The sequence below is a fragment of the Nylanderia fulva genome, unplaced genomic scaffold, assembly GCF_048542155.1.
Source record: "Nylanderia fulva isolate GAGA-0341 unplaced genomic scaffold, ASM4854215v1 Scaffold18, whole genome shotgun sequence".
NCBI classification, from domain to species: Eukaryota; Metazoa; Arthropoda; class Insecta; order Hymenoptera; family Formicidae; genus Nylanderia; species Nylanderia fulva.
In genome coordinates, this window is record NW_028190055.1 from 668,550 (window position 1) to 690,926 (window position 22,377).

Sequence of the window (22,377 nt, forward strand, 5' to 3'; positions counted from 1 at the left end):
CCCGCCTCTTCGTCCGATTGGTCCGCTAATTTTGTCATTAAAATTATCCAAACGACGAAAGTATCCTAATGTCGGATTATTGAACACACCGAACCAGGCTCAATTTTTTTTCTCTTCGGCGAGATTCTCAGACATGTATTACATTTCTAACCTACATAAGATATTAAGAACATAATTTTAATATTGCACGTTGTGTTTCAAACTTTTGAGCATTATTACCAAGCATTATTAACTATGTGCTTCGAATTTTTTGATTTATAGCTTGTACGTCACGTTTAAGATTTATGATAACTTTATGTTATGAAATTATAATTTATGATTCATCGTCTTTGGTATTTATACACTTTGTATGATATCGAATAATTTATTTCTTCATTTAGATATACTGCTTCGACAATGGGAAAAGTTTACTCTTTGTTAACACGACCTATTCGCACGTTCAATATCGCAAATCGTGCTGAAAGAATCATATCTCGAGAGAAGCCTGTACCCGCACCTCAATATGCATATGCGGAAAAACAAAAAAAATTCGCAGACAAAGGTAAATGTTCGTTGTTGCAATATTCATGACATATCGTAATTGAAAATTACGATTTACAAATCGCACAACTTTGATATTCTCTTCCAGGTTTGTTATGTAATTCTTTTGTTTTTTTTTCTTTTAGTAAATCCAAATTTCCTGAAAGAACATTATCAAAAAAATATGCAATTGGATCAACGTTTGAAAGACGTTTTTGTAACATCGACAGATCCAGAAGTGAGTGCTATATTTTAAATTTGTATTCTTGGATTTTAATATTTAATCTTGATATATTAGGTATATTTATTTGAAATAAGTTCTATGTCCAAATATATCAAAGTGATTTTTACTTCAACTTTTATAAACAAATATTTAAACTTTATTGATAAGTTTTTCTTTATTATGAAGGTTTTTGTGTCACTGCATATTGAATTGTAATGTCAGAAGTGAAAAATATGGGTTTTATTCTTATAAAATACATTGAAATGTTTTTGAATGAGATTACTCTCGTGTTCAATAATGTGAATTAGTAAAATACAAAATTCTCTGATTCATAAATTAATAAATAGTTGTAAATTTTGTCGATCATCTTGTAATCAATTCAAAAGTCCAGCAAAAATGATTTAATTAAAAAAAGCTTGTTTATTTCAATACATTTTGCAAGAATAAAACTCATATGATTTTTAACACCATAATTCAACATGACTATAGTTGAGAATCATCCATTAAAAGAAAAACATGGAAATAATTTATCAAGTAAAAATATAAAGTTTTGCAATTTCTTATTTAGAAAGTAATTGAACCAACGAAAGAATCAAGATCTTTACCTCAGAATAGACATGCACCAGATGAATTCATATTTGATTTTTATGAACCTACAATGATTCCTGTAGGAAAGTGCTCTATGAAGCAGGCTATGCAATTTATTTGGGATCATCAACATGATCCTGTAACATATAACAGTGAACACATAGCTGCTGGATATAAAATTGATAAGAAAATAGTAGGTATGTAGCATTAATTTTTTTTAGGAAAATTTAATACTTATTAATACTTATTAATATAAAATTTCTATCTTTGAATCTTTTTAGATGATATATTGAAACATTTTAAACTTTATAAAACTGCGACGGCAGACATGAGTAACGATAAATTGGAAGATCCAATACAAGATATGATCGACCAAGCAGTAGAGGAAAAAAAGAGAAAGGAACTTCTAAAAAAAAAAGAGTAATATAAACATTGTATATAGAAAAATAATTTATTAAAGATTATTTATATATATGCGAATTTTTCTTAAATACAATTATACAATATCCAATATATCAACACTTAAGAAATGATGTATATTTTATAGTAAAAAAATTTCACAACGCGTACGCATGTTAAAATATTCGGAAAGTAAATGTTTTCCAGATTAATTACACATTCTTATGCAATCTGCAATAAAAATTTATATATTATTTTTATATCGATAAAAATCATAAAAATATGTTATTTGAATATTGTTTACTTGCTATGGTATGATAAACTGCAACAATCACAACCAAGATGTGGAATTGTCTAATAGTAGACGACATCGAGTGAGAATAATCAGGAAAAAAATCCTGGTTATCTAAACTTGTTTCGGGAATGGTCATAGTCTTCATCATCATCCAGTAAAATGCTTTCATTTTTAATTTTTTTTTCAATTCTGCACCTACTTCTTCCCGTATACGTTTATTGTAATTATTTAGCCAACGTCGCTGTGTATAACACAGACGTGTTAATATAACATTTGTTACTTTTTATGTTTCTTATAATAATGTATAAACTCAGTAGTTTTACAATTAGACTAATGCATTTAAGACCTACATGCAATGGAGTAAGCATACTGAAGTCAATAAGTTTTGATTCATAAGGAACCAAAGTAATGTCTTTAAATTTGAGGAATTTTTTCCCATTATGAGTCTAAAACACAATCGACAATTATAACTTAGCAACTAATAATTCACAATTATATTATTAAATGTATGAAATATATTGATAAAGTTGTTGCTATATATAAATAGTATACAGGATATAACACAAGTAAGAATATATTAAAATGTACCAATTTGCTAGCTGGAATAACTTCAAGTATATTTTCCAAACGAATTCCAAAATCGCCTTCTTTGTAATATCCTGGTTCATTTGATAGGAAGAATCCTGGCTTCAATTTAAGAGCACATGCTGAGTTCCCGCATCCATATTGTATATAAATAGGCGCTATAATGTGTATTGTTCCATTAGAATGGCTTTCATCAATCATATTTAATATTTTTGTGAAGCAATTATTTTATAGAAACTTGATTATACGAACATTCGTGAACTGAAGAGAAATGACCGATTCCGTGACTAGTTCCATGCATGTAATTGTAACCGATACTCCACAAAGGTCTCCGTGCAATAACATCCAAATGATTTGTTGTCACATCATTGGGAAAGATCAAAGACGATAATTCGATCGATCCGATTAATACTCTGGTATAAGCTTTTTTTTGCTCATCGGTCGGCACTCCGAAATGTAGAGTTCTTGTCACATCAGTGGTACCATCTGCCACATAATTTTATTTCATGCTTTTTTACACACATCATGTCTTATGATTCTTTGAGCCTATCTCGATCAAATTAACAAAAGTTACTTCTAACAAAGCAGAATTAAAAAAACTTGGAATTTCGTACCCAAGTATTGTCCTCCGGAATCAATCACTAACGTGGATGTGGTTCCGATTTTAGTATTGGTCAAATTAATTGGTTCATAATGCGGTAAAGCGGCATGCGAACCATATCCCACGATTGTCGGGAAAGAGATGCCCTTGTTGTTATTTTGTTCGTAACGGAATTCATTAACCACTCTCGCCACTTGCATTTCGTCCCATCCTTCGGAATCCAATTCATATTGTTCTTCCATATAAGCTAGAAAATCGCACATAGCTACGGCATCCCTTAGGTGAGATCTTCTCATACCTGCCACTTCAACTTTGTTTTTTTCTGCTCGTAAATCGATTACAGGTGAAGGCTTAGCCAATCTTTTTTCTGGTGGAATCTGCAAAAAAATTCTATGTATTTTTATACATATTAAGTATATATTTGAAATTACTGATTTGAAATTTGATTGCGTTCTTATTTTAATATTCAAAATAAACCTATTGTCTTTATTACACTTACAGAATTATATATTTCTTTGGACGCACCCAATGTATAGCCATAAGGCGATGGAAGCCACACTGTATTCCAGGCTTGAGACATGGTCTTCAAATCATACCAAATGTCTGTGTAATTGTGCCATCTATAACGATAATACTCGATCATTATTATGAATTTGCTTTTATTAATAAGGGACTATTATCAATTTATAAGATTTGAAGTTATAAAACTTTGATTTTGCAATATTATTGCAAGACAAGAAAAAATACAAGTTTTTTTAATTTTCTTAAAAATTAAATTAAAAAAAAATTAAAAACATAAAGTTATACTAGTTAATCATCGATCTTAATTTGTGTCATTATCTATCCTTTTGGAGTTTATATCACTCCAATGATATATATATATATATATATATATATATATATATATATATATTAGTATCTTCATCTTTCACACACTTACTTGACGCAATTTGCGTGAAAGCAGGAGTCGGTTTTCAGATGTATGTCGACGGACCGTAGGATCTTATGTCGCGGCGCATATAAATGCAGAGATTCTTGAGTGATAATCGCGTAGGCTCTTAAGACAGGTGTGTGCGGTAAATCGTAGCCACGAATGTTGAAGAGCCATGCTATCTCATCCAAAGCGGTGACGACAAATGCGTCGGCTGATGATAATTCCATCTCCAGCCGGACACTCTGAATTTTCTCTTGCCATGGTTTACCGGAGTATTCGTCTGTCAACGGGTACGCCGCATGCGGATTATATTCGGGCCGGTCCACCTGCCAGATCAAATCCACCAGGTCGTTATGGACTGCGACCAATCTTATGGATGAATTCACTGAACATGTATAGGATCGCGTTAGTTGTACGAAAAAAAATCAATTCAGCAAAAAGGCTTATCTAAGAGATCCTTACCTAATTCGTTTTCCCATATTTCCCACATAAATGCAGATATTAATTTCGGATTAGCACCGATACGTATTTCCGACTGATTTTGAAACTCGTGTATTAACCAATCTGTTACTGTTGGTACCTGAAATTAATGGAAAAGTATTTTTAATGTTTTAAAGCTCTTGAATGTTTTGAAAGGAGAAAAGGAAAAGAAGGAAAAAAGAAAACAATATATTCTCATATTATATGTATATATACAATATATATATATATATATATATATATATATATATATATTTTTTTTTTTTAACTTGAATTAATTTACTCACCTCATTTTCACCTTGTTTCATTAAACTCCAGTTACAGTCCAGCTGATGGTCGGCTTGAATATGATATCGGCCATCAGTCCAAAGTATTGCCTTGTTTAGAGTGACAATAGCATCTCCAGCACTTCCATAAAATCCAGTAAGAAACTCTTTTCTCATATCATGCGGATCCACGACTTCACTCTGTATAAAAAAATTAAAAAGGTATTAATATAAACTATAAAGATATATATGAATAAACAGGAAATCATTAATATTAATTGTAAATAGTATTTTGAAAAAAATTCTAATCAATAAGCATTAAAATATGTCAAAATCAATATTTCAGTTTAAATCGATGTCCTTTAATCGTTTTGTCATCAATAAAAATTAAAATTTAAGTATACGTTATTGGTATATAAATACAAATATACATATTATATTATCACTAAAAAATTTAGAGTATTTTATAATATTAATTTTATTTCAAAAGAAAATTGTTTTTCTTAAAATAAATATTTTCTTTAAAAATTATTAGGTGTTTTTAACTTTTGAGCGATAGAGATATTTTAAATCTTTATAATTTTATTTTTCAATATTTAGAACAATATTGTTGTCATATACTTGTTGTTTTTTTATATCGTGACTTAAAAAAATCACTGTTAAACTTTAAAATTACTGAAATCTTTCTCGTTGGAAAATACGGATTTAAAAAACTAAACACTGCATCAAAACCATACAATTTTTTAAACAAATACAGAGTTAATATCAGTCAAAGCTGTAGTTATGCAAAGTATTACTTTTAATACTAAAAGAAACCATCAAATATTGTACATGCAAATATACCTCTAAAGGGCCTTCACGGCCGTGAGAAACGAAACTCACTGTCTGAAATTTAAACACAATAAGAGAAAAGACATTTTAGCATATATATTATATGTACATTAATTGTCAATGCATATTCATATATTGATGTTATTACTAATGAGCCGATTTAATCTAGTCTATAAATATATGTGTATTACTATTATTAATGTGCATCGATTTGCGATACAAACAGTTTATAATTTATCAAATGCAATGTTATAATAAACAATATTAAATTAATGAATTTAAATAAATCTCTAGCAGTCATTATAATCGATTTTTCTATTCTTATAAATAGCAGTAAAAATAATCGATCGTGATAATTGCTATCTCGCACTCTATATGCTTCTCTATAACTAATTGAGATATTAATTAATTAATATAATTAATTCTACACAAAAAAAAAGGAATCCCTGATTCAAGTATATTTTTATTCTTGAACGCTATTTGATTGATTTAAGCATATAATGCTCTTTGTAATCACAAATGTTCATTTGCCTTAATAATAAATAAGTTTGTGGGAAGTATATTTTATCCTTAAGATATATTCTTGTTTTAAAAATCGTTATATGCTGAAAACAAATACTTGAAAGTACCGCTTATATCCGATGCTTACTTGTCACTTGTCCTTGCAATACTTATAAGTAAATTTCAGCTTCAACCAAGAATATTTTGCCACTTTGTTTTAAGGATAAATTATCCTTCATCCAAAATTATTTATATTTGGCGCTATTATAACCCAGTAAACACAGTATATAAATGTTATATACTCAAGCATGTTACATGTAACGTATATGTTAGTTGTAATTTCCCACTCATAAATGTAACATTTTTAATATTACATATATTACATTGTAGTTATATTGTCATTATATCCCAAGATAGCACTGACTTATCAATACATCAATGTGCTATTTGGTATATAATTACAATATAACTACAATGTAATATATGTTATATTAAAATGTTACATCTATAAGTGGGAAATTACAACTAACATGGATGTTACATGTAACGTACACGTTATATTACCTGTTATATTCCGTTTTATTATAGCAATGTAACAATTATATATCGGTGTTTGCTGGGAAGGATAAAATATACTTGAATCAAGGCATATTTGCATTCTTTCAAGGATACTGTTTTTTCTGTGAATGTAGACGTCAATTTCTAAGATATGTACAAACAGATCGCTAAATGAATAAAGTATAATTAGTTAATTTAATTACGTTGATGGCAGGATAGAACTCACTTGATGCTCGTCATCCGAAGTAACGATGTAGCCATCAAGTGCTGGCCCTTGAACTGCGGTTACACGAACCATCTCGGATCTCAGTTGTCTCAATCGGAGAGAACTGTCATATCGATTAACCGGTTGATTTTCGATATAAGCATTCAAGGGGCAATACAATCTTTTGGCGCCATTATAGTTGTATTCTGGCTTTGACAAATCGCTGGTATCGGCTCTCGTTAATTCTGCGTCAGACAAATCTTCTTACTTTTTTGACAAAAAATAGCACGAGAGAAATATATTAATATATATATACATTTCAATTACAAGGTGCTTTGACGATATGTAGAAAAATGGACATGATTGAATTCGATTTTGAGTTAATTGTTAACCAAGTCTCAAAAATCATTCTTTTTAGTGAATAAACTTTATTTGGAATTGATATTTATATAAAATAGAAAATAAATAGCAAAAAACTATGAAGGAACATGTAATATTTTGGCTATAGAAAAATAATAAGTTTAAAAAAAGATAAAATAAATATATTACATAGGTGTAACATTGTCTGTAGCATCTGTAGAGTACAAAATAGTAAAATATAATGCTTAAATTTTATTCAAAAAATAGGGTTGGAGGCGCCGGGTATCGATCCCGGTACCTCTCGCATGCTAAGCGAGCGCTCTACCATCTGAGCTACGCCCCCCTTGTCAAAAGAGTATTTCTAATAAGTATTGATTTGGAGTTGACTATATAAATTATAAATAAATCAATTTATTTTTTGTCTCAAATTTAATTGTGCGAAATATAACTGCATGCTTCACATAAATACCAAGATAATTGTACGAATAAATTATAACATAATTAAAAATTATAAATTATATTTAGTTAATAAATTTGTTGAAAAATAGATCTTAAAAATTTTTAATCTATCAAAAAATAATGAGAAATAATTTTTGAATAATCCGGAAATATTTTGCTAAGCATACGCGACAATATACAACAAATTAGATTTGACGTTGAAAAAATAATTATTAAAAATTTTGTCTACATATAAATAAATTGTCGAAAATAAATAATTTTAATATATTTTTTCATTCAAGCATTTTATAATTTTGTGAATCCGTTGAAAGATTAAGTTATTTTAAGTATGTGTATTCAAGTATATATGTATACATCTGTATGTGTAAAATTATCCTAAAAGAAAATATAAATTTAATATTTTTTTATAGAGAAATAAATCGTAACTGTTTAACGATGATCAAATCATGAATAATATCAATATAATGATTCAATATGCTCTTTGTAGTATATCATTCGAACAAAACTGCACTACATATAAATTATATATTATATATATGTATATTAATTTAAATACGTATATTAAATATAAAATATATTTATAGTTAATATGTATAATGCACACATAATAGTATATAAGAAATACAAGCAAAATAAATAGTTAATGGATACAAATTAAAAACAGAACGATATATATTGCTGTCTAATAAATATCTTGTCAAAGATTATCTATATATAATAAAAGTTCAAACTTCGAAGAGCAATCAAATTAATTGATTCGGAAAAATGTACGAGCTAAAATATCATTATAAACTTATCTGGCAAATTAGAATATTTCATTCAAGTGACATAACAATGGTACATAAGTTCCTCTATAGATCTGTGATCCTTTTCATACAATGGACAATGAACGGTGCAACGCTACTCGTGCGAATTAATTTAGTCGACCGGAACTAGCTTGATTTCCGTTACATATAGTCTACGTCCTATGGGAATCCAGAGGGTGTGCTAAGTGGTGCTTGCGTACCAGGAAAGCATATCGAACTTGGAGTTTAATCGTCCCGAAACGCACGTTTTGATCGTTACATGTGTATTGAACCTTCACCGTCGTCTTACAAGTAACACAAGTTATATTTATATATATATTTATATATATAATATATATATATATATATATATGCCAAATCAATCAAATTCGCTCTAGTTTATTTTTTCTCGCTTTCTTTGTTTTTCATCGAATTTATCCTTCCGCGAAGAGATACATCCGTGTATCATCGTATTCGGGATAAGAAATCAATTTTCTAAATGAATGCGAAGAATAGATCGAATATAATTCGAGCGAGAGATCATGTATACTTTCGCGTATTTTATCATTAATGCGACCGTAACTAGGTCAGCGTATTGTTTAATTTAATAATTTAACGTAAACATCAAGTAATATTAAATATATTACTAGGGAAGTAGGAGCGTGCAGTAGGAAAGTTTTACTCCAATGTAACCTTACAATTTTCAGCTTGGTAATTTTCTCTATAATTTTCCCGCATGCTGTAAAGGTTACATTGCTCATTCCTCTTGTTACTTAATTTGATATTTACGAATATCTCCTTAGCCTCTTAACTTGGTCTAGTTGAGAGGAAGACATGCCATTCGGAGAAAAGAAATTCCATTGTGTTGTATACGTGCAACGAAATAGTATGTAGAACACAAGTCGTTGATCAAATAATTTTCAACGTTACATTTTTTTTTTACAATAAATTTATAGCCACATGAGAAGACGAAGGATGTCAACTTACAATAAAATATCGTATTGTTTCTTTTCTCATCAGACGAAAAAAAAGGCAAATGCTTCAACTCAATATGTTTCTATCCTATTTATAACAACCATAGAAATAATAGAAGATAATTATTCTTTTTCATAGATTATTGAATAATATTGGTTCAGATATTGAGTTATTCCGAGCATTTCACAATTTGCTTGTTACGCATCTATAATTATGTCAACTTGATAAATATCAGTGGTCATCCCATTGACTCTCTTCATGTATCATTTTATTCTATAATATTCTTATTTCAATAAGCTGCGTGAAAATAATAAATCACAAATATGGCAATGCTGAGCAGTTAATAATAAATATTTTCCAAATCTTTGTTGCTAATAAATTATAAAGTAATTGTTTCTCTCTTTTTTCTCCGTCATATAAATGTGATAAACTTACAATAATTGTATAAGAATAATATAAGTAATAAAATGCATATGTTTTTAACCAATATGTTGCATATCAATTTCTAATCAAAAGAAAGAGAATAATAGGTATAAGATTATTTTGCATTATATTCATGTATCTTAGATCACAATTATTACACGATAAAAATATACGAGTATATTTATGACAAACATTTATGAAGTTATCACACAATCTAATCCGTTCTCTGTGACCAAAGTATCTAAAAATATAAACACTATTAAAATAATAATTCCGTATCACGCGCCGGATTTATCCTTTGCTGCTTCACACTTAATTTCGTGAATGCTTCTCTTGTCTCGCCTTTGCTCGCGACTATTGGTTCGCCACTCGCTTTACTGTCCCGAAGGCACCAGGCTATCATGAAGCTCCGGTTACTCTCGAATAGAGGGGAAGCCGGCTTCAAGGAAGGAAACCCGGAGAGAGAGAGAGAGAGATATGCAACGAGTCAATGTCGCGAAAGCGCATGGCGAGGAGGCAAGTTTTTCGCCAGGTATTACGGAGGGTGAACCTGACGAGGCCGAAGCGATTCGCCTTCTTAGTTGGTACCACGTTGCCGCTGTCGATCTACCATTTGTTCACCACTCACTTTCGTGCTTCTAGCCGATCCGGCTGGCAGCACGACGAAGAGTTGAAAGGGTTCCACAGCCGGCGCAATGGCCGGGGTTTATATATCTCGAACACATATTCGCCGCGAATATGTGTATTTTCGTATCGATTTACTTAGCCAACGCTCGACGTTATATGTATATGTCGTGAGGGTGAAATAATTGTCACATTTGTCAAAATGTTTTAAATAAAAATCTCATATAAATAAACGAGTACTTTGATAATGAATCTAATACTCCTCGATAATAAGGTATTATATTCTGTGAAACTCTGATCATATCACTGAATTCGTCAGTTATAGCGATACCTACATTTATTCGTGAATATCTAATATTTAATTATTAGGCAGTAATAATAATATTTATATATGCGAATATATATTATATATAAATATTTATGCATAGTGAATTTCTAAAGATAAATTATATCATCGAAGATTGCAACATCTTCAGGCATTTAATGCCTTATCTTTCGAATAATTTTGCCTTTTGTTATCTCATATTGGTATAAATTTACTTATTGTTAGACCAAAGCTTGATGCTATACTATATATATGTCATTGTGAGGATGAAATTATTATATTTGCGAGACTGCATTTTTTAAGTAAAAATCTCACATAAATAAACGAACAATTTGATAATGAATCTAATAATATCTTCGATAATAAGGTACATATATATTCCGTGAAACGTCGGTCAATTATATATAGTGATGTCTATTCATATATAAGTTATCTAACATTTAATTATTATGCAGTAATAATATTTATATGCAAATATATATTATATAAATATTTATGCATATTAAGTTTCCTAAAAAGGAATTTTTATCGAAGATTGCAACATTTTCAGACACTTATAATATCTATCGGATAATTTTGACCTTTATCTCATATTGGTACAGATATATCTCATTGTACGAATCGTGTGTCCAATATTGAATGACGTGCAGGGAGAGAGATGATCGAGATGCTATGAGACCGAACTGTTCCTCGAGATGATCTTTAGCATCTATTGAACAGGCTCGCATAATCCGTAAGAACTCGTCGTGATTTCATCTTGTGCCTGTGGACCAGTTGCCTGCATCTCGCAGGCCGAGTCTCTTCCTTTCATTCATCGCTAGTCTCCTAGTAAGTAAAATGTTAGCAGTCCTGTCAGCAGTTTGACAGCAGAAATTCAATTAGAATACATATTGACCAGCCTCGCATTTACATTAAACTTGCATTCTGTCGAGATAGTCTGATGATACATTGATGATAGAATTTTGCTAATTATATATATAAACGCAGAAGTATATGACGCTAATGATGCTATAGTGATAAATAAATGCATATATGACTTCACGTCTGTTTTAACATAAGTTTATAGAAAAAGAGAAATTATGTGATTCTAAAGAAAAAGAGATGTTATGTGATAATACCGTGTTAATATATATATATCAATAATAATAATATATGTATAATAATTTATATTTTTATCTATATGTTTGCAGCTAGATATTGTAATAATCGATTTTATTTAAATAAGAGCATTACAGAAAATGAGGAAAACTGATTTGAAATGAGGAAAGTTGATTTTAAATAATTATGCAAAATGTATCATGGAAATATAAAAATTGGTAAAAATTTCTAACATTTTTCTAATGTTTTAAAACATTTATAAACATTTTATGTTATATGTACAATTGATCTATTATTTTAAATAAATTTAGTCGAAGTATAATTTAATTTCTCTATTAATTTGTTTTTATATAATTATTATCCCGGCAATGTTGATATAAAAATTATCTTTCTAGGATGAGAAACTATCTATTTATCTTTCAAAAAAGCGTACATAAAGCCACTCGCTGAGACGCTATGGATCTACGAACTAGTTGTGCGACGTCTCGAGATGATTTTCAGTATCTGCTGATCAGGATCACACGATAGAAGTAGTTATACGATTTATGATATTTGCATCTCTCGTAGTTGTGTTAGTTTGTTCCTTTGTTCGATCCTCTACTTTCCCCGTTGGCTCAATCAGATGATTATTACTTTATCTTCCAGCGATCTCTCCGAAAATGTTTTTCGCTAGTATATCGAGGACATTTCTGTTCTGTCATTGGCGTATCACATCGCGTGTGTCATCGACTCGTCAAATTTATGAGGCTCGTCGTCGAGGAACGAAGCGAGGAATGTCGGACTAGCGATTCATGCGATCGAGAAAGTCGGACGTTGAAAAAGACGAAAAGTCGAAAAGCCGGTTAAGCATCCCCTTTGCTTAACTATCAGGGATTCATCTTCGGAGGCAGTTGATACGGCTTCGATTTGGGATGGCTCGAGGCTTTTTGCAACAGGGTAGTAGAAAGGGAGTTAGCGTCGAGGGTGATTCTATCAATTATATATATTTCGCATAGAGTACAGAAAAAAGAAATCCTTGATTCAAGTATATTTTTATTCTTGTAAGTAAATTTCAGCTTCAAGCAAGAATATTTTGCACTTTGTTTTAAGGATAAATTATCCTTTATCCAAAATTATTTATAAAGGTAAGAATCTTCTCTCGACCGTACTGGCAAATATTTTTTATTCAATCACATAGTGATTATTCAATCACATAGTGATTGAATAAAAAATATTTGCCAGTACGGTCGAGAGAAGATTCTTATTTACCTTTTTAAATTCTGTCTGGCGATTCTCCAATATCTACGTTCTTAAAAATTATTTATATTTGGCGCTATTATAAGAATAAAATATACTTGAATCAAGGCATATTTGCATTCTTTCAAGAATACTGTTTTTTCTGTGCGAACATCGCTGCAAGAAGCAGAAATATAAAAATATGTAGAAGAGAGAATATTAATTTATAACGAAGAATGTGTGAAAATATATATCAAAGTTTCCCTATAAATCAGATGGTTGAGATAGTTCCGATAAGGCTATAAAAGATTCAATAAATTTGTGTTGTATGAAGTAAGTAATGACACAGAAAAAACAGTATCCTTGAGAGAATGCAAATATGCTTTGATTCAAGTATATTTTATCCTTATACTAGCACCAAATATAAATAATTTTGGATAAAGGATAATTTATCCTTAAAACAAAGTGCAAAATATTCTTGGTTGAAGCTGAAATTTACTTATAAATATTGCAAGGACAAGTGTGCATCGGATATAAGCGGTACTTTCAAATAAATATAATAATTCTTAGTTCAAATGTGACTAATAAGTTTGTTTTTACCATATGCGATTTTTAAAACAAGAATATATCTTAAGGATAAAATATACTTTACACAAACTTATTTATTATTAAAGCAAATGAAAATTTGTGATTACAAAGAGCATTCTATGCTTAAATCAATCAAATAGCGTTCAAGAATAAAAATATACTTAAATCAAAGATTTATTTTTTTCTGTGGATAAATGGGTTGTTCTTGAAATTAGAAATAAAAGATGATTCTGATAGATTCAGCTTAAACTTCTAGTTTCAGTATACGTTTTATAAGCATACAAGTATGACAAATAAACCATGTATCAGAATTATATCAGAGTAGATCGCTTAATCGCAAAAGTGAGACAAGAAAAGAATATTCGGAATTAGACTCGAAATAACAAAAAATTATTAAACATGGTATAAAATTACAATATATGTACGTGTCTAATATTCTAACAGATAATTTCTCCATATCAGAATTTATGAAAATAGACATGTTAAATATATAATTTGCATACATCTGCAATATGATAAATCAATTAAATGTCAAATCATGAAATCCTTGAGATATTTTTGTCAACAATGAAAAGGTTCGGAAATTAAAACAAAAATTTAAATCAATTATACAATCTGCATTATGTACGATAATCGAAACAAACATGTCACTATATAAACTATTTAAATAATTACTTTTTTTTTTACTTATATCATATCAAATTTTTTAGTTTTGTAATAAAAATATAAATGAATCGATTTTTAACAACACACAGAAAATTAGCGTGCTGCGGGAGTCAAGCAAAAGTTTATAATAAATTATTGAGACAAATGTAGAATAATGTGTAAAAAATGCAGATATAAAAATTTCCCGGCTTTTCCCTGACAATTCCAGATTTCCACAATTCCCTGACGCAATGCCCGGTTTTCCTGACCGCTGGACGTCCTGAGATTCTGAGATACGAAAAGAGAGTGCTACTCTTATCATAAAGCTATCTATGCGTATAGGCCGCACGTTGCATCGCTGTCATCGAAAAAAGGGGGAAAATCATACGCGCGCGCGTATCAGTTCGCGCTACCGTTCCCCATCGGACGTGCTTCCATGCAGTTGCATTCATCGCCCATGTTTGATGCACATGGATATATGTATATATATATATATATATATATATATATATATATATATATGTATATGTATATACATACACGTAGCAACGAGGGCGACGAGAAGCCGACGAGAGCGGCGCGCTGGCGCCGTCAGGCATCATCGGTGGAGATCGATAACCCGGTAGAGAAGGGGGATAGGCCAACGGGGGAGGGACGGAATCGGCGTACATATGCGGATATCAGGGTGGTTGACGGAGAGGAGGAGGGAGAGGAAAAAAGGAGAACAGAGATGACGGTAAAAAGACATATATCATATAAATCGCTAACCCCCGCTCAGCATCCCCCATCGTTCACGCCCTCCCTCCCCGTCCCACCCTCACCCCCGAGCGAGTCGTTACTCTCTTTCACCCTACGGAATTCGAACGCTTTCCCGCCACCGACCGCCTCGCGCGCTATACGGCCCTGGCCGTAGTGAGATGGTCGCCTGCTTAAGTGGCTCGAGCCGAGCTGCCGTCAAGGCCGCAGACCCCGTCTCCAGGCGTTTATCGGCCGAAAGTCGCGTCGCGAAAAAGATGCGTCGCGAGTCCCAGGTTTTTAGCGGCTCCTTCCGACGGACGAAGCGTCGCCGGTGCCCGCCACCGTGTCAGGGTAGCATCCCGCGACGGAGGTGCATCCCTATATCGAATACCGCGAATGCGCACTTGGCATGAGCGAAGGGGGTTGGTTAGTAGAACCGTGATGTGTGCGCGTGCAACCCCCGGGAGGAGACCGCGCCGCGACGCGACGCAACCGCGTTGATCCGCTGCGACGGACGCGCGCGGAATGACAGTCAGCTGATTGGTCGTTACCGCGCGCGCGACCTTGACGGATCAACGCGACGCCACGTGTCGAGAGACACGTGTGCGGGAACCGTGCGACGAACTGCTCCCATGACATTCAATTATACTTGATGGATCATTTGTTAAACTTTTTTCATTTTGCGTTCATTGAGGCTTCATAGTTTTATATGTAATGTCATCGTTTTTTTCATTCACTCGGATTGTAAATAAAATGTAATTCACTTTGATATTGTATATATATAGAATTGATATATGATCTCGAGAGGCTCCGGTGCATAATATGCACATTGTATAGTAGATGAAGAGGAAAGACGAAGATATAGTTATAGGGAGGAATCGAAATCGACGCGCGATAAAGAGGTTTACTAATGAACAGGAACGCAGAATGTAAAATAGGTAAGAATGTAAAATAATTAATGTAAATAATTATAATATACTTATCGATAATATTCCATCATCTAACTTGCGGAGCAAAAATTGAAAGAAAATCGAAACTGAAATGTTCTTCTCGAAAAATATTTTTCTGTATTGATACGTTTTACAAATAATATAAATAATGCCAGAAAAAAAATTATAAATTTTGTAAGCGGTATATAGTTCCTCAAATTAATGATTTACGACACATAATTGCAATTGCATGAGAAAGGAAGAATATTTGAGTTTATCACAGATATAATCATGATTGATGATTGACTGACGTTGATATTCATGCATTCTACATAAAGATAGAAAGTTATTATATATATAATGTTAAAACTGGCGATAACGTTGACAGCTCTCTCGGCGGAGATATATAAAACGTCGCGCGAAGATGATGAATCGACAATGCGGAACGAATTAGCGGATTCGACACTGTAAATAAGTCTATGCAGATCCGTGAATATCGGATCGGAATAGGAATTCCCGATTGGTGCGTGGAACGGGATGGCATACGGAGTTAGAGGTGACGTTTCCCGCTTCCGTGACCGCTTTACCGCGATAATGACAAGCGACGAGATCGATAAATGTTGTACGGAGGCAAAGTCCGCGCGACCCGGTGGAAACGCGACCGGAAACGGAATAGGCCGCCATCAGACGACGGTAGTAGGTTTTAGCGTAGTCTCCTTCGCCCGACACGTAAAAACATATACCCTTCTCGGAGGAGAGTAATGAGAATATAAGGATGCAGAAGAGAGTCCATATGCGGATATGCGTTCGAATTTCTTTTCCGCCGATCGCGGCGGAAATGCTTTGTATTTATTGGAAAACAAGGGCGGTTCGGTAGCAGGCTAACACGAGGGCTCAGGGAGTGATTTTCAAGCACCGCCCCTCGGCGGGGGTAGCGCATTTGACGCAGTCAGTTGGTAACCGAAACGCAGTCATCGGCATCAAGAGGGGTTTGCCCTCATTGCCCCGGTCCCGACAGATGTTCGCGGTATCCTCGCGACCGCAAAAGTGCTCCGAGCTACTGCTCGCCGAGAGAAAGAGAAACTGTCGTTTACATATTTTACATATCCCTTCGATTAGTGGAGAAATTAATTCCGTCGAGTGTAACGGATTATCAAGAGATTATAATTAGATTGCTGTTTACTTTTTTCTATTTCTATTAGAGAAATATGATATATTGTACAGAGAGAATTTGATCTTTGAATTTATCCGGAAACTCATGGTAATCGTGGGACAATATATATGGTATTGGAAGAATTTTCTAAGTTTTTCCTATCATAATCAAAATCCCTTCAATTAGTGGAGAAATTAATTCCGTCGAGTGTAACGGATTATCAAGAGATTATAATTAGATTGCTGTTTACTTTTTTCTATTTCTATTAGAGAAATATGATATATTGTACAGAGAGAATTTGATCTTTGAATTTATCCGGAAACTCATGGTAATCGTGGGACAATATATATGGTATTGGAAGAATTTTCTAAGTTTTTCCTATCGTAATCAAAATCCCTTCAATTAGTGGAGAAATTAATTCCGTCGAGTGTAACGGATTATCAACAGATTATAATTAGATTGCTGTTTACTTTTTTCTATTTCTATTAGAGAAATATGATATATTGTACAGAGAGAATTTGATCTTTGAATTTATCCGGAAACTCATGCTAATCGTGGGACAATATATATGGTATTGGAAGAATTTTCTAAGTTTTTTCTATCATAATCAAAATCCCTTTAATTAGTGGAGAAATTAATTCCGTCGAGTGTAACGGATTATCAACAGATTATAATTAGATTGCTGTTTACTTTTTTCTATTTCTATTAGAGAAATATGATATATTGTACAGAGAGAATTTGCTCTTTGAATTTATCCGGAAACTCATGAATTTTCTAAGTTTTTCCTATCGTAATCAAAAATATTAATATCTACCGCAATAAGATGTAAAATATATGTTCGATTACTTAATTTTACTATATATGTATATAGCAAAATTAATCGAAGGTAATTTATTGTGATAAATATTTTTTATTCTGGTAAATATTAATAAGAAATTTATAAAATTCTTCCATGATTTTCAGAGGAAATTCTAAGAGAAAATTCTCTTTGTGTATATGCTCTGCAAAAAAGAGTGTAGCTTGTCTTCTTTGTACACTGCGATCGAGAGAGTTATAAAATATAATAATTATTATATAATAAATATATATATGTATAGAGAGAAATTATAGAAATGTAGATGCATATAGAGATAATTACAAAATAATTATTTTATTTTATTCACTTATGTTCCCAAAAACTGATTTACTGTGTTCTTATATAGACTTTAGCATTTAATTTTTGTAAGAGAAAAAATACAATTCTTTTTATCTACATTAACGAAACATTATAATAAATGAATTTCGATGATAGAATATATTTAGATAATAATACATTTATAACACCTGAATGAATATCGTTCATAAATACTTGCATATATGAGTAACTGTATATTGGAATGTCTCGAAAAAATGAAAAGGAAGTTTTAATAATGCATCATCAATTAATTAATATGACTATTATATATTATTATATAATGCGTATACTAAAAATTACTTATTCTACTTTGAAAATATATACTGATTTTACCTGAACGTTGCGGAAATAATATGTAGCTTGCTGCGTATATGCGGGAAAATCTGAGACCGTGATATGATGTGTAATATAACGATGAGCTTAATTTTACCAAGGAGATTAATAAGATTCACGATAGCGAGGAGGTGGCCTATACTCGTCGTTACTGCGATATTAGAAGAGTATCAACATTGCGGGTGTTTGTGTCGATTCTCTCATATGATTCGCCAAGTCGGGAGAATTGGCTTAAGCTTGCCCTACGATTTGACAGCATTTGCGAATATACGTAGACAGAATTCGTGATAGGGGACCTATGTCGATGAAAAGCCCGCCAGAGCGAATCGAAGTCATTCGGGAAGAAATGGGTTAGAACAGACGAGACACTCGAGTATTAGGAACGTAGGAGGATAACATTGGTTTCTGGTTCGCTGGTGTGTCTGTATATATGTGTATATATATATATATATATATATATGATAACATGTTGCACTTAATTGCAACAATATATATTGTTCATATAAAATTTCTATTTATTTTATTTATATTTTCTACACACATCAAAGCGAATGAAATGAACGAGAGAGCGAGAATCAGATTTATAGTGCGTGATATTTCATAATCATAATTTATTCACTTCGTTAATTATGTATCTCTGTATGCGACATAGCTGCAATAAATTGTCACATCGTAAAAAAATAATGCAAAAATAAATGTTTAAATCCGTTAAAAGAAATTACGATACAGACAGATAAATTCCGCATAATTTATATGTTGCAAAGTGTTGAAATTAATATAATTTATTCGACTTGATCTATATATCCGCAGTATATATATATATATATATATATATATATATATATATATATTTTCTATATCCGTAAAATAGCAACATTGTAGTTTTTCCATTAAATTTACATGCTGTAAAATATATAGAATGACGAAATAATTTTCAATGAAGAGAAGAGAATATTTTGCAAAATTACAAATTAAATGTGCGCGAATCGCATTCACGCATAATCGTTAAAATATTTTTTTAGTTGTCATTACACCGCGCGAAGAGTTGCAACAATTTGCTGTAAACAAGCGGCAGTTTGCAATTACACAGGAAAACAGAAGCTGCAACGAAGGCGCATTGGCGAAAAGCCGGCCGCGTTACATTTGTAAACGGAACTCGGGACGCAACATAGTTACCTGGTACACGACGCGACATTTTGTGTTAAAAAAACGCGACTTCCAGCTATATCGTGCGAATTCCTACGTGACGCCGACTTGCAAGTTAATTGCACTCACGAACAACCTTCGGAATCGCGGTCCAAATATCAAAGATAAAACTAATTGACTTTAAATTAAGTGAACTATCAGAATCGTATCTCATTTCTTCGTGACATTTATTTTGTTTTTATTAATTGCATAAAGAATTTTAATCATTTATAAAAACTATTGGTAATCTATTATTTTATTTAAGATACACTTTAATGAACTTTAAGGACTTTAGTAAGATCAAAGAATTTGTCGTTAAAATTAAAATCGAGGATTCTACGTGATGTACTTTTAAAAATAAAATTATCGTATAACAATGCAATTGATTGATAGTGAAAAAAAAATAAAAGATATACTTATATGTCAAGATGATGAATTGATTAACATTGAATCTTTATACTTTTTCGATAATCGAACGGAGAATTAGTGAAATGACAAGAAGACTGATCGGTAAAGCTTTACGTTACGTTAAAATCTAATTCTGGCACTTGTAATAAATTCGCGACACACCTTCGCGCGAATGATGCACCGCACCCATGTGCGAGTCATTCATCTTACTCCCACCAACGACACTGACCATTTTTTGTTTACAGATATTGGATAAGTGACAGCGCGACGTAGCAGGGCCGTATGAAGATACAGGGGGATCACGTCATGGTGAATACATAAGAGGCGGAGCGTGCGCTTCAATGTCGTTCGTGTTCGGCCGCGAAGGTGGGGGCATTAATTAGGGTGGAACAATAGAGAACGAGAATTTTTACCAGGGTCGCATAGCGCACAGGAGATCGAGGCGTGGGAGTAGAGTATCGTCGTCGATGCTAGGTCCCCGCAAAACTGAACGGAAACGAGACTCGCGAGAGAGGGAGAGAGAAAATCATCTCGTTTTTTTATTTTTGTTGCGTCAATAAAAATTCAGTAGCTTATGATGTATTTAGATTTTTCGTTTTTTTCCTTTCTTTTTAAAAGTGGGTGTGTATCTATATATAATAATCACCGTAGAAAAATTAGCTGTATACTATTGCAGAATATTTATCTTTTCGCGATTGATTTCTAATATTTAGCGCGAGAAAGACGGTCGTATAATAATATATATTATATAAGATTTATAAATATGTTGTGTGCCGGTTAACATGTGTTCGAATGTATGAGTTCCCACGTGATTTATCGGTTTATTCGCGAAGCGTTATGCATTCGTTGTGCATTGAGAGGTTATTTAATAACAATTTACGTAAGCAATTACGCAATGTCTTTTGCACATCGAAATCTGCTTATCCATGCGGAAAGTTTCTGTCACGCGAAATTTAACATATCATTTGTCAACTTCTTTCTGTAATGAACCTATTATGCTTCGATATGTGCGATGAGTTTCATAAGAGTTCAGCTTAAAACAGCAAAACATGAGAATTTCGGTCTTTTATAAAAATAGAATTCAACCTCAATTTTAAATTTAGGTATTGATTCAAAGGGATTTTTGGAATGTATAATATGTGCATAATTGAAATATTTACATGGAGAGAATTAAATATGTTTATTTTTCAAATTTCTTCTAATATAATCTAGAGAGAACAAATAATTTCTTCAATATCGTTTATTTGTTTTCTCTCTCTCGTTAAAATATGATTATATGTATAAATATGTATATATATATATTCTTATATTTTTCAATTACTTTATTAATTTATGAGTATTGAGATTCTAAAAGGTTTGTCATAATTGCTTTAGTTGTAAATTAATTTGATAGCAGATAAAAAGCTACACTGAAAAAAAATTTAACTTGACTAAACCTTTCAACTAAATATTACTTTATTAATTGAACATATAAAAATATTTAAATTAAATATATAGCATATTAAATCTAACAGAATGTATATTCGATTTAAATACTAATATATGTTCAATTAACAAAATATTGTAGTAATTTAGTTGAAAAGTTTGATCAAGTTAACAAATTTTTTTTCAGTGTATTATGTATACGTATGATTTTATATTCTATATATCTATGATATACGCCATATATATACATATACATATTAGGGATATATTATTTTCAGTTATGATGACTTATCGAATTGTCAGGCAATCGTCATTAATAAATTACGAAAAAAGTTTCTATTGTCATTTTCACATAACGCGAACATTAACATGTATACTGGAAATATTCGTAACAATATATTTAAGTTTGATCTCTCGGAGTTTTAATCGGATTCTGACAATTTAAGATAAAATTATTACTGAACATCACACGATTGATCTGAAAAACGATCGCGTTTTAAAGCGCGCGAATGCTTGATATTTCCACGAGCAGCAATAAAGAAAAATGGAG

At 31.7% G+C, this 22,377-nt stretch overlaps 2 protein-coding genes and 1 non-coding gene across 8 annotated transcripts in view; 1 reads left to right on the plus strand and 2 right to left on the minus strand.

The window, feature by feature from the left end:
* Positions 1 to 56: 56 nt before the first annotated feature.
* Positions 57 to 1,804, plus strand: LOC114938414 (NADH dehydrogenase [ubiquinone] 1 alpha subcomplex assembly factor 4). Of its 2 annotated transcripts, none has more exons than XM_029312372.2 (5): positions 57 to 135; positions 381 to 541; positions 666 to 757; positions 1,311 to 1,527; positions 1,612 to 1,804. In XM_029312372.2, exons 2-5 carry the CDS (start codon positions 397 to 399, stop codon positions 1,752 to 1,754), a joined length of 597 nt encoding a protein of 198 aa, XP_029168205.1. In that variant the 5' UTR covers positions 57 to 135; positions 381 to 396; the 3' UTR covers positions 1,755 to 1,804. The 2 variants fall into 2 exon arrangements, with proteins under 2 accessions (XP_029168205.1, XP_029168207.1); XM_029312374.2 differs by having other exon boundaries at positions 91 to 264.
* The window catches only part of LOC114938412 (xaa-Pro aminopeptidase 1), a 34,439-nt gene continuing 13,824 nt past the window's right edge, over positions 1,763 to 22,377 (minus strand). For 2 of the 5 annotated variants that reach the window (XM_029312368.2, XM_029312367.2), the window contains exons 3-14: positions 7,007 to 7,230; positions 5,734 to 5,775; positions 4,912 to 5,091; positions 4,607 to 4,724; positions 4,151 to 4,529; positions 3,710 to 3,830; positions 3,224 to 3,587; positions 2,862 to 3,095; positions 2,613 to 2,767; positions 2,375 to 2,470; positions 2,034 to 2,265; positions 1,763 to 1,960 (exon numbers count right to left, since the gene is read on the minus strand). In XM_029312368.2, the coding sequence (XP_029168201.1) occupies positions 1,938 to 1,960; positions 2,034 to 2,265; positions 2,375 to 2,470; positions 2,613 to 2,767; positions 2,862 to 3,095; positions 3,224 to 3,587; positions 3,710 to 3,830; positions 4,151 to 4,529; positions 4,607 to 4,724; positions 4,912 to 5,091; positions 5,734 to 5,775; positions 7,007 to 7,230 (2,168 nt within the window). In that variant the 3' untranslated portion in view covers positions 1,763 to 1,937. The remainder of the gene's footprint in view (positions 1,961 to 2,033; positions 2,266 to 2,374; positions 2,471 to 2,612; positions 2,768 to 2,861; positions 3,096 to 3,223; positions 3,588 to 3,709; positions 3,831 to 4,150; positions 4,530 to 4,606; positions 4,725 to 4,911; positions 5,092 to 5,733; positions 5,776 to 7,006; positions 7,231 to 22,377) is intronic. The other 3 variants (XM_029312369.2, XM_029312370.2, XM_029312371.2) reach the window with 3 other exon arrangements.
* Positions 7,616 to 7,688, minus strand: TRNAA-AGC (transfer RNA alanine (anticodon AGC)). Its single transcript has one exon. It is a non-coding gene; the product is annotated as a tRNA-Ala (tRNA).